The 23,100-nt window shown below is 47.7% G+C and overlaps 1 protein-coding gene across 2 annotated transcripts in view; it reads right to left on the bottom strand.

The window, feature by feature from the left end:
- The window catches only part of GRIK4 (glutamate ionotropic receptor kainate type subunit 4), a 485,478-nt gene that overhangs the window by 42,009 nt on the left and 420,369 nt on the right, over nt 1–23,100 (bottom strand). For both annotated transcript variants that reach the window (XM_043901237.1, XM_043901238.1), the window contains exon 13: nt 6,446–6,559. In XM_043901237.1, the coding sequence (XP_043757172.1) occupies nt 6,446–6,559 (114 nt within the window). The remainder of the gene's footprint in view (nt 1–6,445; nt 6,560–23,100) is intronic.

Genomic DNA, 23,100 nt, shown 5'->3' with positions numbered 1-23,100 from the left:
TTGGCTTCTGGCATGCTCTGGTGAGGCCTTGCTCCAACAGTCAGTGTGTGCTTGAGGCATACAAACTTACTTTAATATTAATCTGAGCAAAAACCTCATTAGGCAAATTGCTGCTGTAGAAAAATAAGAGAGAGAAAACTACATGACACACTCTAGTATCAAATATGAATGTTTTGATTTTCTGTGCTCTTCTCCCTTCCATTCACAGATATTTGGGAGCTTATAGTATGCATCAATTCTATAAAACTCTGGACTACAAAATGCACAATTCTATGAAACCCCCTGGACTGCAAAATGCCCTTGGGGTTATACTGCTATGCTACATACTGAACTTCTCAATAAGAAATGAGCTAATATGCCAAGGAAATGAAGAGAGTCCTGAACTTCTGATGTCCCCAGTCATTGGACTCCCATCTGTGGAGTAGCAGGGGACACTCCAGATTCTAAAGGCTGGGCCCTCTATGTATGGCCTGGAAGCTCATCTGGCCTGGGTCAGGGGTTCTGAGGCCTTCTCAGGAGGGTGATTTGCTGTCTGTGGGATGCACAGGCATCAGGGCGGGAGGGAGTAAGGGGTTCTGGTGGCAGCTATGGCAGGCCTGACCCATTGATGGATCTGAGCTGCCCCAACATCTGCTTTCACTTGCTTTTTGTTCTCAAGACCAACAGGGTAAGGGCCAGAAAGAAAAAGAAGAAATCAATTCAGGTCACTCATTCTGCTGCCTAGAATACTGGACCTCCCAACAGAAGCGAGGTTCCTGGGAGTCAGTGATGCTTGGCCGTGAGCCACAAAGGGAAGTAGTGCTCATTGCTCACAGAATTACAAGATCCCTCACACTTCTCCCCCCTTTCCTTTCTTCCTTCCATACTTTTCAAGTAAATGCTGCATGTTTAGGGTGATGACATTTTCCATACCAAAAATCATCCCATAAAAATGTATAGTCTAATACCATATGATATTGGGGCTTCCCAGGTGGCTCAGTAAAGAATCTGCCTGCCAATGCAGGAGGCATGGGTTTGATGATCCCTGCTCCAGAAAGATTCCCTGTGCCTCGGGGCAAATAAGCCCCATGCAACATAATTATTGAGCCTGTGTGCTGCAACTACTGAAGCCTGAGGGCCCCAGAGCCTGTATTCCACAAGAGAAGCCACTGCAACAGGAAGCCTGCACACCGCAACGAGAGAGTAGCCCCCACTTACCGCAACTAGAGAAAGCCCACGAGCAGCAACAAAGACCCAGCACAGCCAAAAATAAAAGTAAATAAAGTACTTTTTAAAAGCCTAAAAAATAAAAAGCAAAGAAACACCCGCCTCCAAGGAGGATACAGCCCACGGGAATGCAGCAGTTGATGTTAGAGATGAAGAGAGCTTGAACCAAGGCAGGGTGAACAAGAATAGACAGTAAATATGAAGATTGTTTAGGACGTGAGTGGACCAAATGGACATTCGAGGAAAGACAAGTGCAGGGCGGCTCAGGTGGCTGGATGGAGAGGTTGTGACCTGAGATGGGGCAGAGGGGAGGAGGGAGGAATATACCAAATGCAGTTTGGTTGTGTCACTGTTTTTGAGGTGCCTGTGAGATATCCACGTTGTGTGTGCTCAGTTGCTCAGTCAGGTCTGACTCTTTGTGACTCCGTGGACTATGGCCTGTCAGGCTCCTCTGTCCATGGTATCATTCTAGCAATGATACTGGAGTGTTGTCATTGCCTCCTCCAGGGATCTTCCTGACTCAGGGATCGAACCTGCGTCTCCCGTGGCTCCCACATTGGCAGGCGGATTCTTTACCACTGAGCCACCTGGGAAGTCTGGAGATGACTTAGTAATGTATTTAAAAGATGCTTCCGGAATTCAGGAGAGCAGTCAGGGTTAGATTTATAGATTTGGGAGCAGGTGAGATTATCCAGGCAGAGAATTGGGAGAGTGAGAAGAAGAAAGGACCACAGACATTTAAGTGGCAAACAGAGAGAGAAGAACCAACAGAAATGGTAAAGAAGGTGATAATCAGAGAGGCGGGAAGCACAGCAGGAGAAAACGGTGATGTGGATGCTAGGAACAGAGAGGAGGTTTTAATAAGCAGGAGAGATTGACAATAACAAATGCCAAAGCCAGCCTCTGAGTGGCAGGGAGTATAGGTCAAAGAGCAAAACAGTCTTCTGATTCTGATCCTGGATATGCCCGGCAGAAATAGATTATACCCCAAGGTTGAGAGGAAGGAAAATATCCCACAATCAACTTGTGATGACCCATGTTCGAGAAGGAGCCTAGATAATCTGAGATTGCTGGAAGGGCACAAATTACTTCTGAATATCTTTAGATTTGAGATATACCTGCCACCACCTGTTATTTTTGAAAGGTTCTGAAGAATTTCTAACTAGGCATTTATACCTTGTGCTAATTATTTTCACTTTTGCACACAGGTTTGATTTTCACCAGATGCTCACTTTTTTGGAAGCTATCACTCACGACTCAGGTGACCTTGGATATAGAGCTAAGAGACTGGATCATTATAGATTATAAATTACATTAAATGAATCATATTTTTGCTCACAGAGAACTATCAGCTAGAGAAAATTTACAAAATAATAAACACCCAGTATTCAACTTTAATTTCATCAGCTTAACACTGATTATGTCAGAGAGAGCTTCTCTATGTATAATAATTTTAGACTGTAGCACTCATGGTGAACTCTGCTGGGCTCCCCTTTGGTATTAGCTGTTTCTGACAACCTCTTTTGTTTCAGACTCTGCACAGTTCATCTCAGACTTGTTCTAACCAGGTCTCCCCCAGTTTGGTCGATTCAGCATTGTCCTCTCCGCTGATGTGCCTTTACTCATGTGGGTCCTCTCAGCCCATCTGATCATGGGTGGTGCTCTAGTGCCCTTGGCCTTAATCAAGAAATCAAGGCCAGAGCCTAGTCATGTGACCTGGCCATAGAAATACCATTTGGAGGAAGACTGTGTCTCTGTCTTTTTTGCTTTTTTTTTTTTTTTTTCCCTTAACTGCCCAATTATTTACTCAGTCTGAAAATTAGGCAAAATTTTCACTCTCTGCATAGTTAATATTTTATAAAACATGCATAAATTATAGCTCATATGCCTAAAAACATATAATAATGTTATTATATACACATAAGATAACATTCCTTTGATCAGCCAACTATTTAATGAACTCAGGTCTGATATACTATCACTAACATCACCCATAAAAACTTACATATTGTCTATACAACTATAAATAAGTACTTTAAAACAATAATTCACTATTTTCGTTAAAAGTCAAATGCCACTGGCAAATGAAAACTTTTCTAACCTATGCTGTTTTACCAAATGTGAAGATTTCTCTAAGTTATATAAAGAGTTGTGTTCTTTTTGTATACAAATATATCTGAAAAACATAAAAGCAGTCCAGTGATGTTTCCACCATGATGAATCCGGTCATAAAACGATATATTTATATTAGATACTCCACACTATGTATTTCTCACAACCTAAAAGTTGTGTCTAATGAACATACTGATGTTGTTCATCAGCATACTGATGAACATAATGATCCAATGAACATATTGAGAGGCTGGAGGGAACATTTCTTTTGGCAAACAAAAATATTTCTATCCTATTAGGTCTCTGTCTTTTTTGGATCCTCCCTTGGAGCTCAGCTGTGGGAGGAGAGTAGGTCGGGAGGTGACGGCGGGGGGGCGCTCAAGAAATGGTGCTGGCTGGAAAGCTGTCTCCAGGTACCAAGAGATGTAATGATGACAAGAACATTACCCTGTGAATCAGGAGACCTGGATTCCAGACCCAACTCCAGGTGTGACCTTGGTCTCCTCATCTGTAAGGTGGGAATTATAACACCTCCCTTCTTTCCTCAAAGAACAGCCGTGAGGACCATTTGAGAACAGGGAGAAAGCTCCACTTACGGGACACCTTATGAGCAGGTCACACGGTGTAGGTGACAGCTTCATGTCACGGTGAAACAGAGCAGGACTTACGGTCCTTGTCTCCCCCACCATGTCCTCTGCCTGCCCTATGTGTGTGGGAAACTTTAGCTAGAGGATAAGTTTAATCAGAGAAGTGAGAAATGCAGAAACAAAGGAAAACAGTCAGAGGAGACTAAATAGTAATAATGCAGTCATTAAGCATCGTCAAGAATCTTTGGTTCTTTCTCAAGGGCTATAGATAATATTCTGAGCCATATCCTGTGAGCTGTCTTACAGATACCAAAACACCAGGTGGAGAAATTAACTCCAGGATGACCAGACTGTGCCCATGACATGAGCTGCCACAATTCTGAGAACTGGCCTCAAAGAAATAGAAACAAACCGACCTTGGAACGAAAGATTGGACCTAAACAATCAAGATGCTGCTGCTCAGACCACAGATGACCAATTTAAAGAAGACTGTCAGAGCTGACTGTGCTGTTTCTGTATGTAGCCCCCTACTTCTGTCTATAAAAGCTCTTGCCCCACTGGTTGCCATCAGGGGGTGGGGGGAGTCCCCCACATTTTGGACAGACGTCCGCCACCCTTCCCCCACCCCAGTTGCCGGCATCTGAAATAAAGCAAACTTTCCTTTCCACCAGCCTGGTCTGCTTACTGGCTTTTGAGTGGCGAGCAGCCGGGCCCCACCTACACTCTTTTCAGTAACAGAGAGAACACAGGCTTGCACCACGCCGTTCCTGGGTTTGAACTCTGCTCTTTCACTGAGAGGTGTGTGGGCTTGGCTATGTTTGTAGAACTGCTTGCCACTGTTTCCTCATTTCTAAAATAAGAACAGGATGACTGTATTCATTTACTAGGGCTGCCGTAACGAGGTGCCACTGGCTGGGGGGAGGGAGCTTAATGCACCAGAAGTGTATCGTCTCACAGTTCTGGAGGCTGGCAGTTCAGAATTAAGGGCAATTTCTTTCCTCGTCCCTTCTAGCTTCTGGGGTTGCTGGCCATCCTTGGTGTTTCTTGGCTTGTAGATGCATCACTCCAATCTGCCTCCAAATTCACAGGGTCTTGTCTTCTCCTTTGGGTGTCTGTGTTCAAATTTCCCACTTCTTTATAGAGACACTGGACACTGGGTTTGCTCCACCTCCCCCATTCCAGTATGACCTCATCTTAACTTGACTCTATCTACGAAGATCCTATTTCCAAAAAAGGTCACATTCACAAGTCATTTTGAGGAGACACAAATCAATCTGTAACAACAGCCCACCATCACAGGGGCCTGAAGAGTGTCTGGCACACAAGAGGTGCTCAGTGAATGGGAGTTATCATTATCATGGAAAAGACAGGAGGAAGGATCAAAATCCTCCTTCATTCACAAGACAGACACATCCATCACCGCAGTGATTATGACCAGATCCTCACATTTCTTTCTGGTTTAGCCTGGAGAGCTTGGGATTTTGATGCTGTCTCATCTTCCAGATGATGTAGCCTCTTTGCCCAAGCTGGGCAGCAATGATGATGCACACTGAAGCCCAGCCCAGGACAGTGGTCTTCTGAGCTGCCTGAGTGGACTCTGAAACAAGAAGTCCTTCCTCCTGGAGAAACAGGCCACAGATCCTGATGCGCTGGCTGGGGCTGCAAATATAGATTACTCCATTCTTGGGCTGAGACTCGGCCCAGGGCTGAGACTCGGCGCTTGGGAGGGGCTCAGAAGCTGGAGGGTCTTCAGCAGGTACATGGGATGAGCTCTGGATTCCTCGCTGTTGAGCAGCTCTGTGGTGCCAGGTGCTAGAATACATCATGTTGACATGACCTTGGATGCCTAAAGTGACTAGATCATTGGGGAAATCCATGTAATAGATGTGTGCTTAGAGCCAGGTTGGATAAGGGTTACTATTCCCTCTCCGGATGTTCCCCCCACCAGCCGGTAACTTTGACGTCGAATCCAGCCCCTGCTGCCCATGGGTGAGCTTTCACAAACTCATTTTTACACTCAGTCTAGTCCTTCCTTTTGAAAGAGAGGCAGAAGAAGCTATAAGTGATATTACATTACCTGCTCTTTATTCTCCAGTGCAGATAATCAAAAGAGGGAGTCTGCATTGCCTCAGTAGGTGCAATGCTCAGAATGAAAAGAAGCAGGTCTGAAGGTTGCCAAAGGCTTTGAGAAATCTGCGGTGACTCATCTAGGCTAGGGACCCACCACCTTGGAGGAACCTGAGTAACCCATGGGTCCAATTGCCAACACTCTACAAACCAAGGGTTGAATGATCGTTCTTGGCCATCCCTATGCAGTGAAGCAGAAGCATTATTTTTACTGGAAAGCCCCCAAGTGTGACTTTTCCATTCCTCCTGTTTGCAAGTCCTCACAGCTGATGGGGGAGAAAATAGCCTGGCACATTTGCATTGAAGTCTTGAAATCTAAATATTTCTGTGAGTCATTCATTATTACCATATAACTTAGTGTTTGCATGCAAATAACTCTAATGCCATAAATGCTTATAAAATAAATCTCTTACCATATGAACTCGGTAAAGAATGCTAATTCCCAGAGTCATGAATGGCTTCGAGAAATCAATCACTTTCTCCCGTTCCGCAGTAATGGTGAGACCCGCCACGGCCAGATCCGCTTTCTGAAAGGAACAGAGGGAGGTCATCAAAGGGGTGGCCCCATGAGATGGGGGCAGAGGGATTTGTGACCAGAGGCCGCCAGTGATGGGGAGGTGCCACTCTGGTCTGGCTTCTCTGCTTGGGGAGTGACTCTAAGCAGCCAGAGGTCTGGACAATCACTCATGAGAGGACATGGATGTTGAAGCTGTAACTCGTGACTGTCTCAAGTACGTGTGGGTGCTCAGTCGCTTCAGTCCTGTCCGATCCTTTGTGACCCTACAGGTTGTAGCTCACCAGGCTCCTCAGTCCAGGGATTCTCCAGGCAAGAATACTGGAGTGGGTTGCCATGCCCCTTTCCAGGGGATCTTCCTGACCCAGGGATCGAACTAGTGTCTCCTGCATCATAGGCAGATTCTTTACCACTGAGCCCCCGGGGAAGCTCTCATCTGAGGCTAGACCCCTTTAAGTATGCAAATTAGTATAAAAAGGGAGGCTCACTATGGACCGTTCAGACAGAGACTGAAAACGCCCTAGGCAAGGGAGAATTGGCAGACAGAACTTCTGGATACTCAATAATGAGTAGTTTTTTATTCAACTGATGAACTTGTTCAGCCAACAAACAAGTCCCAGTGTTGTGTGAGCTTTGGTGAGGGAGTACAGTGGAAAATAAAAATGATGGCTCCTCGGAAATTACAGGCAATCTAATGCAACCGCATTTATCTCCCAGGGAGGAAATGAAGGCCAAGAATTGAGCAAGAGGCCCAATGTCACAAGCTTGTCTTTGTCAGAGGTAGGACTACGCCTCAGGCTTCCTGGACCACTGGCCTTATGTGGCTGTCAAGGTCAAAATCCAGGCCCCACAGCAGAACTCTGAGAAGGGTCTCTGTTCCCTTTTACATGAAGTCACCAGATGTTTCTGCACCTCAGTGCCCACACCTGATGAGAATCTTTCTTGAATTAAGATCCCCTGAGAAAGGAGGTGCTGTCAGCTCCTCCATATACCTCTCTGTTAGGAAGTTCTTCCTTGTGTCTAACTTCAATCCACCCTGTTGCAAAGCAAGCTCACTTCCTATTGGCCTGCTCCCCTATACATAGAGTGGTGGGAAAGGCCCAGAGTGCTGTTCACTCCTGGCCATGCTCTGCCCTAACTAGCTAACCAACCTAAACTAGTCACTTCATTTCTCTTGGCTTCCTTAGTTTCATCTGCAAACCAAGGGCGTGGGGTTTAGACAGTGCCAGGATCCTTCCAAGCAATTCTCCGACAGTGATTTTCAAAGTGTAGTCTAGGATCACCCGCATTAAAATCACCTTATTCTTATTAAAGACTAAGAATGTTAAAGAAAAAAAAAAAAAAAGACTAAGAATGTTAAAGAGTAAAGTGCTTATTAAAATGTGAATTCCTGAGTTTCATCCCAAACCTCCTGGATCAGACTCTGGTTATGGGGCCAGGGAATCTGCAATTGTGAATAGTTGCCCAGGTGATTCCGACTTATACCAATATTTAAGAATTATGTTTTATAACCAAGGCATGTATTTCAGACTGGCCTCCATCAAGGTTTACATTTCAGCTTCTTTTACCACTAATTCTGGTGGATCTGTTGACACACAAGGTGGAGAAAGAAAAGGAAAGTGAGGTGTTTAACAATCTACAAACAGGCCAATAGGTTCTGAATGAGAACACACACACACACATGCACATGCTACACACGTGTGCGATTTTTCCTAAATCATTGCAAAGGAAGTAAGGAGACAGACATGTCACTCCTCACTTTATACACAAAGGGGTTTATTATTTGTACATCCATTGACAAAAGTCAGTTTCTTCTCCATCTCAGCTCCACTCCTCCACCCCCAACTCATGCGAAAGCAGCCCCTCGATCCAGCATCAGTTAACAAGGTAGAGCCTTATAAAGTGAAAGTGAAAGTATTAGTCACTCAGTCATGTCTGACTCTTTGCATCCCCATGGACTGTAGCCCACCAGGATCCTCTGTCCTTGGAATTCTCCAGGCAGGAATACTAGAGTGGGTAGCCGTTCCCTTCTCCAGGGGATCTTCCCAATTCATGGATTGAACTCAGGTCTCCTGCGTTGCAGGCAGATTCTTTACCATCTGAGCTCCCAGAGAAGCCCTTACAAAGTGAGGCCAGGCTTTAAAGTGACTAGCGTGCAGATGTAAGAGATTTTTAGTAACAACGAAAAACATAAATGCCTTTTTGAGCTCATTCTATATTTCTCCAAGAGAGGGTTGATGACTGCTGTCAAGTGAATCAACCCGTGAGGAGGGAGTGAAGTTTGATTAGAAGATTGTTAGTGCCTTCATTTGTGGGGACCCTTCAGAGGGTTTTTTGGACCTTGAACTTCAGTCCCTTGATGACAGTGGCTCTAACTTGAGTTCCACTCAAGAGCACATTTGTAAAGTAACAGAAATCAACCACAAAGATGTAGCAGGTGCAATGCTGGTCCTGTGCTGGGTTATGGCAAAACAGCAGTCAAGCTCTGCAAAGACCTTGGGCGGAGGAGATAGGAGTTTAATAGCTTGGAATGAAAGAATTGAAGAAAAGAATAGAAAAATGAAAACTGATACGATGGGCAAGAGGTAACCACAGCATCCTGTCCTTTTTCTGGTTATTAAAAAAAAATAGATACATCCAAACCAAGTAACCCAAACCAACAACTCTATCCTCAAGTTTCTCCCCCCTGCCCCCACCAAAACAGCCTTCTTCCCAAAAGAGCGAACCTCAGACTGCAATTTAGAAATCATTTCACAAGTTTATAAAGTCAGCCAACAACAACATTATGGTAAAACGATTCCATATGGAGAGGAAACTAGAAATGGACAGCATCCCAGGAGGGCGCTTTCCTTGATAGAAGCAGAAAGACCACAAACCCTGGGAGAACGTCTGTCCCAGCCTCAGACAGGGCACTTCTGTCTATTCTCAAATAGACGTTTCCCCAAACTAGACCAAACAGAAAACTGCCTCCTGGAGACACTGCTGCCTCTTTAGCCCAGCCCTTCTCTCTCTCCTTTTTCGCCACTTGAGAGTAACCAGGGTGCAGGGGAGGCAGGGAGGGAAGAGTGAGATGCTAGAAGAAGCTATGGAGGTTATGTAGTGGATTTTTTTTTTCATTGACTCAGTAGCGAACAGCAATCATGCACCATGGCTTCCGTGCAGCCCGGATTACCAGCAACAACCTCATGGGATCTGCTATTCCAAAAGGCGGGCATGTCTTTTATTTTTACCTTAGTTAAAAAGACATTACCCTGTAAAGCAGGCTTGGATGAGGAGGTCATGTGCCACGGAACCGAATTAACAGCCACAGGGGCTGGAGCTGCAGACTGGCAACTGTGGGCATGGGAAGTCAAGGGAAGTGCGGGCATCACGACGGTTCAGCCCAGCCCTTCTGCATCTCCAGTCACTCTTTGGGGAGAGCCGTGCTCTCCAGTGAAAGAACCACAGACAGGACATCAGAAGACCTGGCTCTCATCACAGCTGGGCCACAAACTCACTGTGATCTGGGGTAAGTGATTCCACTGCCCGGGCCTGAGTTTCTCCTACTGTGAAATGAAAGGACTCAACCAGATGCTCTGAAGCTCTTGCACGTGTGCGTGCTAAGTCGCTTCACTCATGTCTGACTCTTTGCAACACTATGGACTGTAGCCCGCCAGGCTCCTCTGTCCATGGGATTCTCCAGGAAGGAATCTTCCCAACCCAGGGACTGAACCTGTGTCTCTTATGTCTAACCTGTATTGGCAGGTGGGTTCTTTACCACTAGCGCTGCCTGGGAAGCCCTCTGAAGCTCTTCCCCAGGCCTAAGATTCCAGACTTTCATTTTGCTGGACTAGGAAAGGGAGGAACTTCCATCAGTTGGTCCCCGTTTGCTCCAGAAGATGATGGGTGGTCCCTGGAATCGATGTTTCAGAGATGTCGGGGAGGAGACTGTTTATCACCTTAGTCAGCAGGGAGCAGAGCCCCAGGCAGGAAAGCAGAAAGGCCAGAAAGATACAATGCCATCTGGAGAGGGCAGATCTGGAAGTGTACCCCAGGGTGGGGGCGGGAACCCAGAAAAGGGTAGGACGCCTGGAGCTAGAGAAAGAAGAGAGGGAGGAATGGGAATATGGAACAGGCAGAGCATTCTGTAAGCATCACGATGCTCCTGGTTACTGCGTGTGTGTGTGTGCACACACACAGGGGTGTATAAATACATTCCCTCTGAAAGAAAGACCTCTCTCCTCTTCCCATTTTTGATTGAAAGTGTTCTTTGAAGAGCTTCATGTTCTGCCTCTGAGAGATCCCCTCTTTTATCTCCTGGCTGTTTGTGGAATTTACAAAAGGGGAGGGCAGACTGCAGGCAGCCTGGAGGTGACTTCCAAAACATGCTACCCTGTGCCTCCTGGGTTGAATAGGGGTTACATGAGACTGCCACCATCATCGCTATCAGAGCCTGAGGGCTCGGGGTGACTGCAGCTCTTCTCCTAGGATGAGAGGCCTGGCTGGAAGACAGCAAATTCACAGCAGGGCTCTGGGCCATGCCTGCCCCAGCCCGCAGACCCCACCTGGTGCTTCTCTGGGAACACCTCCAGGGAGGCCTCTGCCCACAGCACCAGATCCTGGAAGAGCTGAAGGAACAAAGCTTTCCTCTGTCTCCCTTTCCTTCTCTTTTAGGCACCTGCTGCCCCCTTTCGGGCAAAATTCTATCCCTTGACCTCAGCAGTGCCCAGGCACCCTGGGCAGACCTTCGCAGGCTCAGCTTCCTGCCTCCTTCGTCTAAGAGCTCCTCTCTCACATGGACCCCAGCTAATGAGAGGATGGGGTGGGTCAGAAGACCTGGCTCTGCCTTTTGCTGACCAAATGTTCACAATGACTCACTTAGCCTCTCTGGGACTCAGCTTACCAGGTTATACGATGGGGCGATGCCTGCCTATCAATATTATGTGAGAGTCAAGGGAGATGATGGGCGTGGAAGAGCCCTGTGAACTCTGCACACTGTAGAGTCCCCCCCCCACCCCCACTGGCCTGGGACAATGAAAGCAGCAGACAGGGTGGCGGAGACCCAGCCTTCAGTGTGGGCCAGACCCATCCGGGCTCTGTTATTCCTTACTTGCTGTGTGACCTTGGACAAAAGTTATGTAATCTCTCTGAGCCTCAGTTCACTTATCTGGAAGTGCGGATGATAATAGCCCCCCGCCCTTCCCAGAACTGCTAAGAAAGCGAATGAGACGGTGCTTATAAATGCTGATCATGGGCCCGCTTCAAAGGAAGTACCTGATTAATGTTTGATGTTAAGATGATACTGATAGTGATAATGATGATGAACTTGACAATGATGAGAATCTCAACAGGGCCTCTGGAGACAACATCTTAACCCACGATGAGTTGTAAAAATGTCTGAGGGGACAGCCAGGCCTGTTCCATCTCCAGGTGGGCAGAGGTCTCTGGACATTTGGCCCCTAGTGGCCTTTCCTAGGTGACCTGAGACACACACACAGCTGAACTGACCCAGTGAGTCTCCCTAGTGTAACTGCCTATCCACCTAAGGACTCTCTTAGGCCTCATACTGTACCACTGCTTAGAAATCTCAAGGAAAAACCTGACATCCAGCTTGGAAACCAAACCCAGTCATCATCCACAGCCTCTTCCTTATTATATGATTCTCCTCTGGGGACAACAGATTCAATGACCTCCCCAGCTCCCTTTGAATTCTTGGATCCATCATGCTGTCTCTGGTCAGCTTCCAGGTCTTTGTTCTCTGGCCTTTTTTTAACTCGGCTCCCCCTGCCTCCCAGTCCCCTGGGGCTCCTGCCCGCTGGGGAGGCCGGCTGCCCTCCTTCACCTGCCCTGCCACCAGCTTTCTACTCCTTTGCTGGTCACATCTGCACAGATCCTGTTTCACCTGCTACTCAGGCCCCATAGTGCCTCACATCCTTTGCCGGCATTTATTTAACTCTGTAATTGTGTTATTTAACACTGGAAAGCTTTGGGAGGATACAGTTGGAATGAGAAAATGCTACACAGAATAAGGCTGTATCGAGCATTCCTGGAAGCCTTCATTCCAGGGTAATTGTCTCTGGAGATCCTCTGTATATTGAAAAGGCTTACAGAATCCCAAGCAAGGCCAGGCCTGAGGTGGTGAGAGTGGCGAGGGCATTATCTGTAAAGACCCAGATAGGGAGGAGCCCCAAGTTCACCAAGCCTGGCTTCCCAGGGAGGGATAAAGGATGCTGGGCTCTGGTTGAGTATCTGGGCCCTGGGTGACACCGGACCACGGAGCTCACTGGATCCCCAGCAATGTCAGGGAAGGCAGAACCCACTGCCCCTTCCCCAGCAATCCTTCCCTCTGTAACAGCATCCTCTTACCGACCCTCTGCCCTGCCCCAGGCAGGGAGTAAAGTGCTGGGATATAGGGGTAAGCAAACACAGGCAGGGTCCCTGATGGCAGCAGAGGCAGTTGCCAGCCTGTTGAAGAAGAGATCTGTAAAATGACAGCGGCGCTGTGTTTAAAGTAGTCATCTGCGGCCCCATGAGAAGGGAGAACAGGGGTTGACCGAGTCTTCATGGGAGCTTTCTCAAGATAAGACTCAGTTATCTGAACAAGAGTTACTGGTGAGAAGGCCTGGAATGAGCACTCCCACTCGGGGGGTGGGGGGTTGCTGCAGGTGCCAAGGCCCTGAGGCAGGAGGGAGCTTGGGACATTCCAGGGGCTAGAAGAGGGCCAGAGTGTCTGAAGCACACAGTGCTGGGAACAGTGCTATAAGACGAAGCTGGAGGGGCAGGCAGAAGATGCAGTGACGTGAAGAGCAGTTGAAAGGCCCTGAAGTACTTTAAGCAGAATCAGGTCTGTAATCCTAACACAGTTAATATCTGTAGCCTGCCTGTTGCTTAGTTAGTAAGCTGACACACAGGCAGAGCTACAGGTGTAGCCTGGGAGTCAGGCCCTCATGGTCTGCCCACCTCTCCAAGTTCGGCCTCATTTCCCAGCACTCCTCCCGAAGCCCCTGGGAGTCAAACACACCTCCCATAGCTCTTTCACTTGGAATGTCCAACAGTAACTTCCCTCCTCGAGGTCCATTCAAAGTTTATCTCCTCCGTACAAGCTTCCCTATCAGTTTCTCAGGAATAAGCCTTCCCTCCTCTCGATCAAAAAGAGAGCTAAGGGACATCCCTGGTGGTCCAGTGGTTGAGAACCTGCCTTCCGATGCAAGGGACATGGGTTCAATCCCTGGTCAGGGAACTAAGATCCCACATGCCACGGGGCAACTAAACCTGCACACCGCAACTACTGGGCCAAAGCACTCTGGAGCCCATGTGCCAAAACAGGGAGCCTGAGTGCCACATAAGAAAAGATCCCACATGCCACAAGGAAGAGCCCACATGCTACAACTAAGACTTGATGCAGCCAAAGATAAATAAATAGAAACAATAATAAAGTGAATAGATATGGGGGAAAAATGGAGCCACAACACTGCTTATACAACTCAGGTAGCATTTGCCATCAATTGCCTTATATTAGGACAGGGACCTAGGCTCACATACCAACCCTACCGTTACTGCCTATGTGACTTTGGGAAAGGACTTAACCTTTTCTGTGCCTCAATTTCTTCATCGAGAGAGTGGGTCTCACAACAGTTTCCACCCTCTTGGAGCCTCTACTGGAATTAGTTGAACAACCCATACAAAGTCTATGCCTGGCACAGAATAATTCTCATTGAATGAGAGCTCTTACTATTATTATTGTGTGAACATTATTATTGTTGTGAACATTCATGCACATAAATTAGCTCCCCCATTAGATTATAAAAAGCAAGGACGAGATCGTCAAAAAAATTAACTTATGTAGTTGCCATAGGCTCCATTTTACAGAGAAACTGAGGCCCAGAGAGGTTACTAATTTGCTCAAGGGCTCACAGCCTGGATACAGAGAAATCTGTCTTCAGATGCACATATTCTCAGGACTGCTTTCTCAGGGCTGCATTGTTCACAGTGACATTCCCAAAGTGGACACACAGTAAGTCTCTAAAACCACTGCAGCCAACAGGGCAAGGTACAGGGGGCCAAGTTCTCAGACACGGCCTACCCTCTAGCCCCTTCTTGCCGACAGCAGAATCAGGTTGATTTCTGACACATGCCTGACCGTGCCTGTACCAGAAGGGACTTATCAGGAAGCTGGGTCATTATAACTAAATTCAGGTCATGCTCTGGATGCAAACAGATAACAATTCTTCATCCTCCAGCCCAAAGAGGACTCGAAGCCCCACATCCCCACTAGAGGGCTCCCTTCTCCCCCTGCCCCATCCTTGTAACTCCAGGGCAGGCCTACACAGGGAGCCCAAGTGAAAGGCGAATGAGCCCCCATGCTCTGTGATTAAGGCAGCCGTCCGTGGAGAGGTGTTAATTACCCTCTGGGAAGAAGCGGATGCTGAGGGCCCGGCCTGAGCCAGGCGGGCCAGAAGAGAAAGGACCAGCTTCCAGAATCTCTCCAGCCCTCAGGCCTCCCGTGCTGTGCAGTGGAGCAGATTAACATCTGCAGCTCAGCCCATTTCAAATTAGATTATGTGCTCACTTTCTGTCTTTTGATCCATCTACCTGCTGGGCACCTTCTTCTCCTCTCCCGCCCCCCACCTAGGGAGCCGCTCAGGGAACCTGCCGGGATGCACCAGGGTCCCTGTGCTGAGTGGCAATAGGATCCGAAGGTGCCGGGGAGCTCACTCCCACTCCTGGGTCCCCTGTTATCTGCAGGAGCCATCACTTAGATGCCCTAATAACAGGTTTCAGCGATGCACACAGCTGTTCTTCTGTTGCATGAGGCAGGCGGCTTCCCACTCCACCCGCCGGGGGCTGGGGCTGAGGGTAAATTAATAGGCCCCATGACACCTACACAGTGATGGGTGCCCTGTACACTGAGGAGACTGGGGGTCAACTCCATCCCTTCCCCTCCCTTCTTGCAGGCCAGGATATGGGAACATGGATAAGGGAACAGGAGGAGGACCAGCTAGTCACCTGTCTCTCTCACACACATACTCAAATCAGCCTGATGCCCATTCCGAGGAAGGTCCTGATCAGAACCTTTTTGAGTCCATGTGTGCGTGCATACTCAGTCACTCAATCGTGTCTGACTCTTTGCAACCCCATGGACCGTAGCCCACCAGGCTCCTCTGTCCAAGGGATTCCCCAGGCAAGAATCCTGCAGTGGGTTGCCATGCCCTCCTCCAGGGGATCTTCCTGACCCAGGGATTAAACCCACACCTTCTGCAGATTCTTCATCCACTGAGCTACCTGGGAAGCCCTTTTTGAGCAAATCTGAGCCCAAATCTGAGAGATTTACTCATGCACCCTGGGCTGAGGCTACAAGGCTCAGAGCCAAACCCAGGGAAGCATTAGCATTCCCAGGGAAGTAACAATGTCACTGGCAGGTCCAAGGGCTCCCTGGTGCTATTTCGTGAGGTGACAGCCTACTCTCAGGGTTGGATGAATTTCTTTAGAGTTAAATTAAAATCCCCATGAAATATTTAGTTGGCTCAGCTCAGAGCTGTGTAATTGGCCTATGTGGGTTGATTTGAGGGAAGAACCAGGCTTAAGGAAAGAAGGGTTGGCAATTCTTTCACGGGTGAAGTTGAGCAGCACAGGGGTCCAGGCTGGGTCAGGCGGCCAGGCAGATATTGTTGACCTTTAACCTCTTGTCACATGCTCCCATCTCTGGCTAAGAACCCTCTCTGCCCTTTTGGGTCAGAGAGATGTATGTCTATCCCAATTCTACAATCCTCAGTGAGCAAACTACCTGAAGTCTGGGCTTCAACTTCCTCACCTCTAAAATGGGCACAATCATGCCTATTTCTTGTGATGGTTGCAAGGATTAAACCCAGTAACCTCTGTGGCCTGAGCTCAGGGCTCATTCGGCCCTTACAACCCCCTCTTCCAACTGTAGCCAGGGGGTGTTGGGCGCTAAAGCAGATCATGCTGTTCTCTGTATTGCCTTTTTACTTTTCTCGGCCATGGACCCCCATCAGTGGTCTGGTGAGGTCTGTCGACCTTTCTTTAAAACTGTTTTTAAATGTTTATTATATTTGCTGTTTCACATGACTGTATTACATGATACATAATTACAGGGGACTTCTGTGGCAGTACAGTGGTTAAGACTCTGCTTCCAATGCAAGGGGTGCAGGTTGAATCCCTGGTAGAGAAATTAAGATCCCATATGCCACATGGTGAGGCTAATAAATGAATAAAAAATAAAAAAAATACATAATCGCATAATTGTGATACACTGACCATGAGAGCTAGAGGTAGGTCTAGCAACATTCTAATGGCATCATTGTTGACAAAGTCACAGGTTTGTTGTCCACATGTATAGATAAAGGAAATATCATATTTCAGTTTGAATTTAGAAAAAAACATAGATATAAATTTTTCCCTTTTAAGTTTATGATCTCTCTTGATGTTCTCAGATCCTGGGTGGGCATGGACCCCAGGGAAAAAACCCAGAGAGACTTTCCAGTTACTAACCCTGATTCCTCACCAGGCCCACCAGGCATGGTGTGATGGGTGGTGCTCTGGTTCTCAAACATGACCGGTTCATTTGCACTGTGGAATTCTGGCATTTACTCTTTCCTCTCCCTGCTCCTGGGCTTCCCAAGTGGTCAGCTGTAAAGAATCCCCCTGCCAATGCAAGGGATGCAGGCTCAGTCCCTGGGCTGGTAAAGTCCCCTGGAGGAGGAAATGACAACCCACTCCAGTATTCTTGCCTGGGAAATCCCATGGACAGAGGAGCCTGGTGGGCTACAGTCCATGGGGTCACCAAAGAGTTGGACACGACTGAGCGACTAAACACCAATTCTCAGCTCTGCCCTGGCCTTGGTGAGGCTGCTTCTGCACACGGTTCGGATCTCAGAGTGGTCTTTCCAGAATGCTCATTCAAAGGAGCCCTCTCTCTGACACTCTCTGTGTAACTATCCTGAGTTTTTTCCTTCACAGCAAAAATCACAATCTAAAATTGTCTTGTCCGTTTAGAAAGGGGGTTCCAGTAGGCAGGAACCTGTTGTTGCTGTGGCCACACGTCTCTCCAGAGCCTAGAACGGTGCCCGGCATGTGATGGGTACCAAATAAGATACTTGATGAAGAAAGGCACAACCGAATGAATGAATAGATGAATCAAAGGAAGCAAGCAGAGCTCATTCATGTGATTTTCTCACATTGACTCTGACTTAGGGGAGCAATTATGCACAATTCCAGCTAAAATTGCACATGCTCCAGCCACCCTTGGCACTCACCAGCCACCATAATCTTAGGCAAGTGACCTAACCTCTTTGTACCTCAGTTTCCTCATCTGGAAGGTGGGACAGTAATAATACATACCTCACAAGGATGTTGTGAAGACTAAATGAAATGATAAATGAAATGCACTCAGATCAGTGCCTGGAGCAGAAAATACTACAGAAGTGTAAGCTATTATTTTTGTTGTTGCAAGTTAAAGGATCAACTTCAATGTTATTTAAAACAGTGATTATTTCAAAAGATCAATACAGGTTTTGAAGAGAGAACAAAGAAATCCCATGATTGGAAAACCGATACGTATGCTAGATGTTAGGCTGTTTTTATGTAGTTGGGATGTGAAAAAGAACCAGCCCTGAGAGTCTGGGGATGCAGGGATGCCTGGGGAAGCCTGAACTCTGCTTCCTCACACTGTGGCACCATTATCATCGCCTTCATCATCCCCAACCCCCGATTTTCTGAAGATCAACCAGTGATTGACACATCAAAGAAAACTATAGAATCCTCAGTTTTCAGGATGATATGCTCATTCATAATCCAAATGCTTCTTGTTCCCCAATCAAATTGATAAAAACCTCCAGCCCACATGAAAATGTGGCCGTCAGTAGGATCTGTGATAAGAGGCAGAGGATTGCCACTGGTGAGTTCACACACTGTTGCCAGTCTCCCACATACCAGGCTGGCTGCCAGAAAAGCCAAAGGTCTGGAACGCAGTATGGGGCTCTGACATCGAGCAAGGCTAACTGGCCCACATGGGGATCAAGCTTGCAGCCCTGACCTTTCAGGTAGAGAACCAGCACTGACCAAGCCAGTTCCACAGCTGCGGGGGCCTCTGGGTTCCAGGCCTCTGTGTGTAAAGCAAACTCAGGGTGCCTCAGGGAGCAGCATTCCATGCTGGAGGAATCTGACAGCACTTCCAGCTCATGGCACTCTTCTTTTATTTCCCTTCCCGCTTGTCAGCCCCATATTTTGGAACAGCATGATTCACAGGCTGCTATTAGGACTGTTTTCTTTTTTTTTTTTTTTTTTGGGTGAGATAAAGGACCACCAGTCCCTGGGAGCATTGCTGATGGCCACAGAGAACTTCCAGAGCTGGCTTCTTTGCCCCTTCTGAACTCCAAGTCAACAAGCTTCCTCCAGTGATTCCCGCATCCCTTACTGTGTTGCTGGACAGAAGAAAGGTCTGAACTGGTCTCAGACTGACCCCTGAGCTGTGCCTCAGGGTGCCAGGAAGGGTGAGCAAAGATCTGACTCATCAGATCCATGAACTGGTTAACGGGGCTAGCCTTTTTCTCACCTCTTATCAGCATATGCACAAGTCAAAGCCATTGCCAAGGGCAGAGGGCATTTTCTTAGGGATCCCTGCGGTTTTTCCCGAGAGGACAGCTAGAGGTGCTGTCTTAAAACTCTGGCTCCTCCTCCTCGGTGATGAAGTGCATTTGGTCTACTTCAGAGAGGTGCTGACAGGGTTCGCATGCCCCCTCACAATAAACACCCCCAAAATTCTTTTCACAGACTGCATATGAGCTCCATAACGACCTCAAAGCCAGCAGTAGCCAATGCAGAGATAGGAGAATAAGACACAGCAAAGATGGTGTTCAATTCAGGATGATGGTTACCTTTTGGGAGGAGGGAGGGTGTAGAGTGAAGGGAGGCATTTTGGCGGGCAGGGGCAAGGGTCTGCAGTGAGCTGGTGTTGGTGTATGTCTTGACCGGGATTGTGATTACATTGGTATGTCCCCTTTGTGATAAGTTAAGTTGATGCTTATGATTTGTGTGTGTTCTATATGTATATTTCAATTACAATGCTTTTTTAAAAGTTAAGTAATTTGTCCAAGCAGAAGAGAGAGTGGCTACCATCAAGCCTGACACTCAGCATCTTGCTGACTCTTTTTTGAAAAAAATTAAGGTAGAGCCAAGTAACAATGTCATGATAATTACAGGTGGACAGCAAAGGGACTCAGCCATACATATAATGTATCCATTCTCCCCCAAGCTCCCCTCCCATCCAGGCTGCCACATAAAACATTGCCTGCAGACTCTTTGGAATGAAAAAGCCTGGAAGATACATACAGGGCTGCAGTGGCTACATTATTTGTGCCAGGGGCTGGTATGTTCAGACATGACAAATCTCTAGCCTATCTCTATTTAAACATCTGGGTGGCTTCTAATTCAAGACGAGTTAAAAGGAACATTTGGATGTTTTAACTGGATTTGTATTTTGCATCCGGATGGAGAAAAATCCAGATCCCTTGTCTGGTGCAAACAACTGGATAGACTGTAAAACTCTCAGGAGCCAACTCTCTATCTGCTGTGAACACTGGGCAAAGCCCAGTGGCGGGGGGTGGGGGAACCTGGTCCCTCAGCTGGAAGCCGAAAACATCCTCCAACACTTGCCAGCCTCCACTCTAGATGGGTCTTAAAACCCAGAGGGAGACAGCACTCCGTCCCATGGTGGATAGCGATGTTTTCACAGTGTTTTGTGGGTCCTGGGTTTAAGTATGTGTCCTGCTAGCTATGTGATCATGGGCAAGTTACTTAACCTCTCTGAACTTGTTTTCTGATGAGTAAAGTATGAATGGTAACAGCTTCTATTTTACAGAGTTGCTGTGAGGATTACATGAGTTAATGTCCAAGGTCTGACACAAAGAAAATGTTCACTGCTCAATCATGTTTGCTGCTATTATTATTATGCTCCTTCTGATTCTGGCATCCCGCCTCCATCCTCTGCCCATCTGCTCGACACCCCCAAGACCTGGCCTGTGCTTTGGGCTGCACCATCCTGCCGGGTGGGTTTTTTAAAAATAAATTTTATTAAATTTTAATAATTTTGTTTATTTATTTAGTTGTTTTTTTTGTTGCTGCGTGCAGGTTTTCTCCAGTTGCAGCGAGCGGGGGTTATTCTCTAGCTGTGGTGCACAGGCTTCTCACTGCAGTGGCTTCTCTTCTTGCAGAGCTCGCGTTCTAGACTGCAGGCTCAAGTTGTGGTACACGGGCTTCAGTAGTGACTGCACAAGGGCTCAGTCGTCCCACGGCATGTGGGATCCTCCTGGTGTGCATGCTTAGCCGCTCAGTCGTGTCTGACTCTTTGTGACCCCATGGGCTGTAGCTCGACAGACTTCTCTGTCCATGGAATTTTCCAGGCAAGAATACTGGAACGGGTTGCCATTTCCTCCGGGGGATCTTCTCGACCCAGGGATCGAACCTACATCTCCTGAGTCTCCTGCACTGGCTGGCAGTTTCTTTACCGCTGAACCGCCAGGGAAGACCCTGGACCAGGGATTGAACCAGTGTTTCCTGCATGGCAAGGCAGATTCTTAACCACTGGACCATCTGGCGGGGTTTTTGAAGGTTGAACTCTCCTACCTGATTGGCTCCTACTGACTCCCCTTCACTTTTGGTCGGACTGACACCAGCTGACACAAATGCTGATCTGCTGTACTTACTGACCACATCCGCCCTCTGCTTTGATCTCCTGCCTGTATTCCACCATTCACCAACCCCGGCAGCCAGCTGGGTCCCCAGCCTGCTGCCATCCAAGACCAGGCAGGTGTGCTCAGGGCGTGTCCTGGATGTGGATAAAGGATCCGTTCAGCAAGAGTTGACATCTTTCTGGGCTGTTCAAATTCACTGAATGGACCACCCGCTGCCATTTTTAATGACCTAGGCCTTCACCCTGTTGCCTAAATTGCAAATGTAGACACAGCAGGGGCTGAAGTTTGTCATCAAGCAAGGGAGCTCACCTGAGGAGTGCAGAAGGAATAATGCCATAGGTTCTGGAAAGGGCGAGGCAGAACGGGGCTCTCAGACAGCCGTCTCCAGAGCTGCAAACACTGCTGTTGGCACCACTGAGCCAGTTCTGGTTCTCACGCTGACAAATGATGGGATGTCAGTTGCTCCTGACAAGCTATCGGATGGCCAGAAGAATAATCTGTGAATAAGCCCCCTAAAGCATATAAGGCTTCTGGCCAAGAACCGAGATGGTGAGGCCAAGCCATGACAACAAGCAAGTTGAAAACACAAGCCCTTCTGGTGTGAATTCATTTCTGTGAGTGAGGGATGGATGGTGGAGTGACAGAGGGGACTGTCGCATATGGTTGCTCTGGAGCAGAGCTATTTATTCCTGGGAAGGCAAGGGGCTTCCCAGGTGGCCCTAGTGGTAAAGATCCTGCCTGCCAATGCAGGAAACTCAGGAGATGTGGGTTCGATTCCTGGGACAGTAAGATCCCCTGGAGGAGGGCACAGCAACTGACTCCAATATTCTTGCTTGCAGAATCCCACTGGCAGAGGAGCCTGGTGGAATACAGTCCATAGGGTCGCAAAAAGTCGGACGTGACTGAGTGACTGAGTGTGCACGCACAAGGCAAGGGGTGAGCAGTGCCCGCCTGCTGGGGGTGGGGGCTGGAGTGGGCAGGGAGCCACTGCAGCAGGATCCGATGACCCAGAGACGGCTGGATGAGCAAAGATGGCAGGTGTTCAAGGCGGCTCCCTACAGTACTCAAGAGGACACACTGCAAACCCATGTGAATTTGGAATCTGATTCTGGCACTTCTCAGCCCCATGATTTTGGACAAATGAACCTCCGAGCCTGTTTGCTGATTTATAAAACAGGGATCAGAATACTTTACTTTGCAGGTTCTTTGAAGATTCAGTTCAGTTCAGTCACTCAATCGTATCCAACTCTTTGTGATCCCATGGACTGCAGCACATTAGGCTTCCCTGTCCACCACTATCTCCTGGAGCTTGCTCAAACTCATGTCTATTGAATTGGTGATGCCATCCAACCATCTCATCCTGTCGCCTTACCTTCTCCTCCTGTCTTCAATCTTTCCCAGCATCACGGTCTTTTCCAGTGAGTCGGCTCTTCACATCAGGTGGCCAAAGAACTGGAACTTCAGCTTTAACATCAGTGAATATTCAGGGTTGATTTCTTTTAGGATTGACTGGTTTGAGCTCCTTGCTGTCCAAAAGACTCTCAAGAGTCTTCTCCAATACCACATTTCAAAAGCGTCAATTCTTCAGCACTCAGCTTTCTTGATGGTCCAACTCTCATATCCGTACACAACTACTGGAAAAACCATAGCTTTGACTAGACGGACCTTTGTCAGCAAAGTAATGTTTTTTAATATGCTCTCTAGGTTGGCAATGGCAACCCACTCCAGTATTCTTGCCTGGAAAATCCCATGGACGGAGGAGCCTGGTGGGCTACAGTCCAGGGGGTCTCCAAGAGTTGGATACGACTGAGCGACCGAGCAACTTCACTTTCATGCATTGGAGAAGGAAATGGCAACCCACTCCAGT

The sequence above is a fragment of the Cervus elaphus genome, chromosome 1 (assembly GCF_910594005.1).
Source record: "Cervus elaphus chromosome 1, mCerEla1.1, whole genome shotgun sequence".
Taxonomy (NCBI): Eukaryota; Metazoa; Chordata; class Mammalia; order Artiodactyla; family Cervidae; genus Cervus; species Cervus elaphus.
This window is presented reverse-complemented; position numbering and strand designations above follow the sequence as displayed.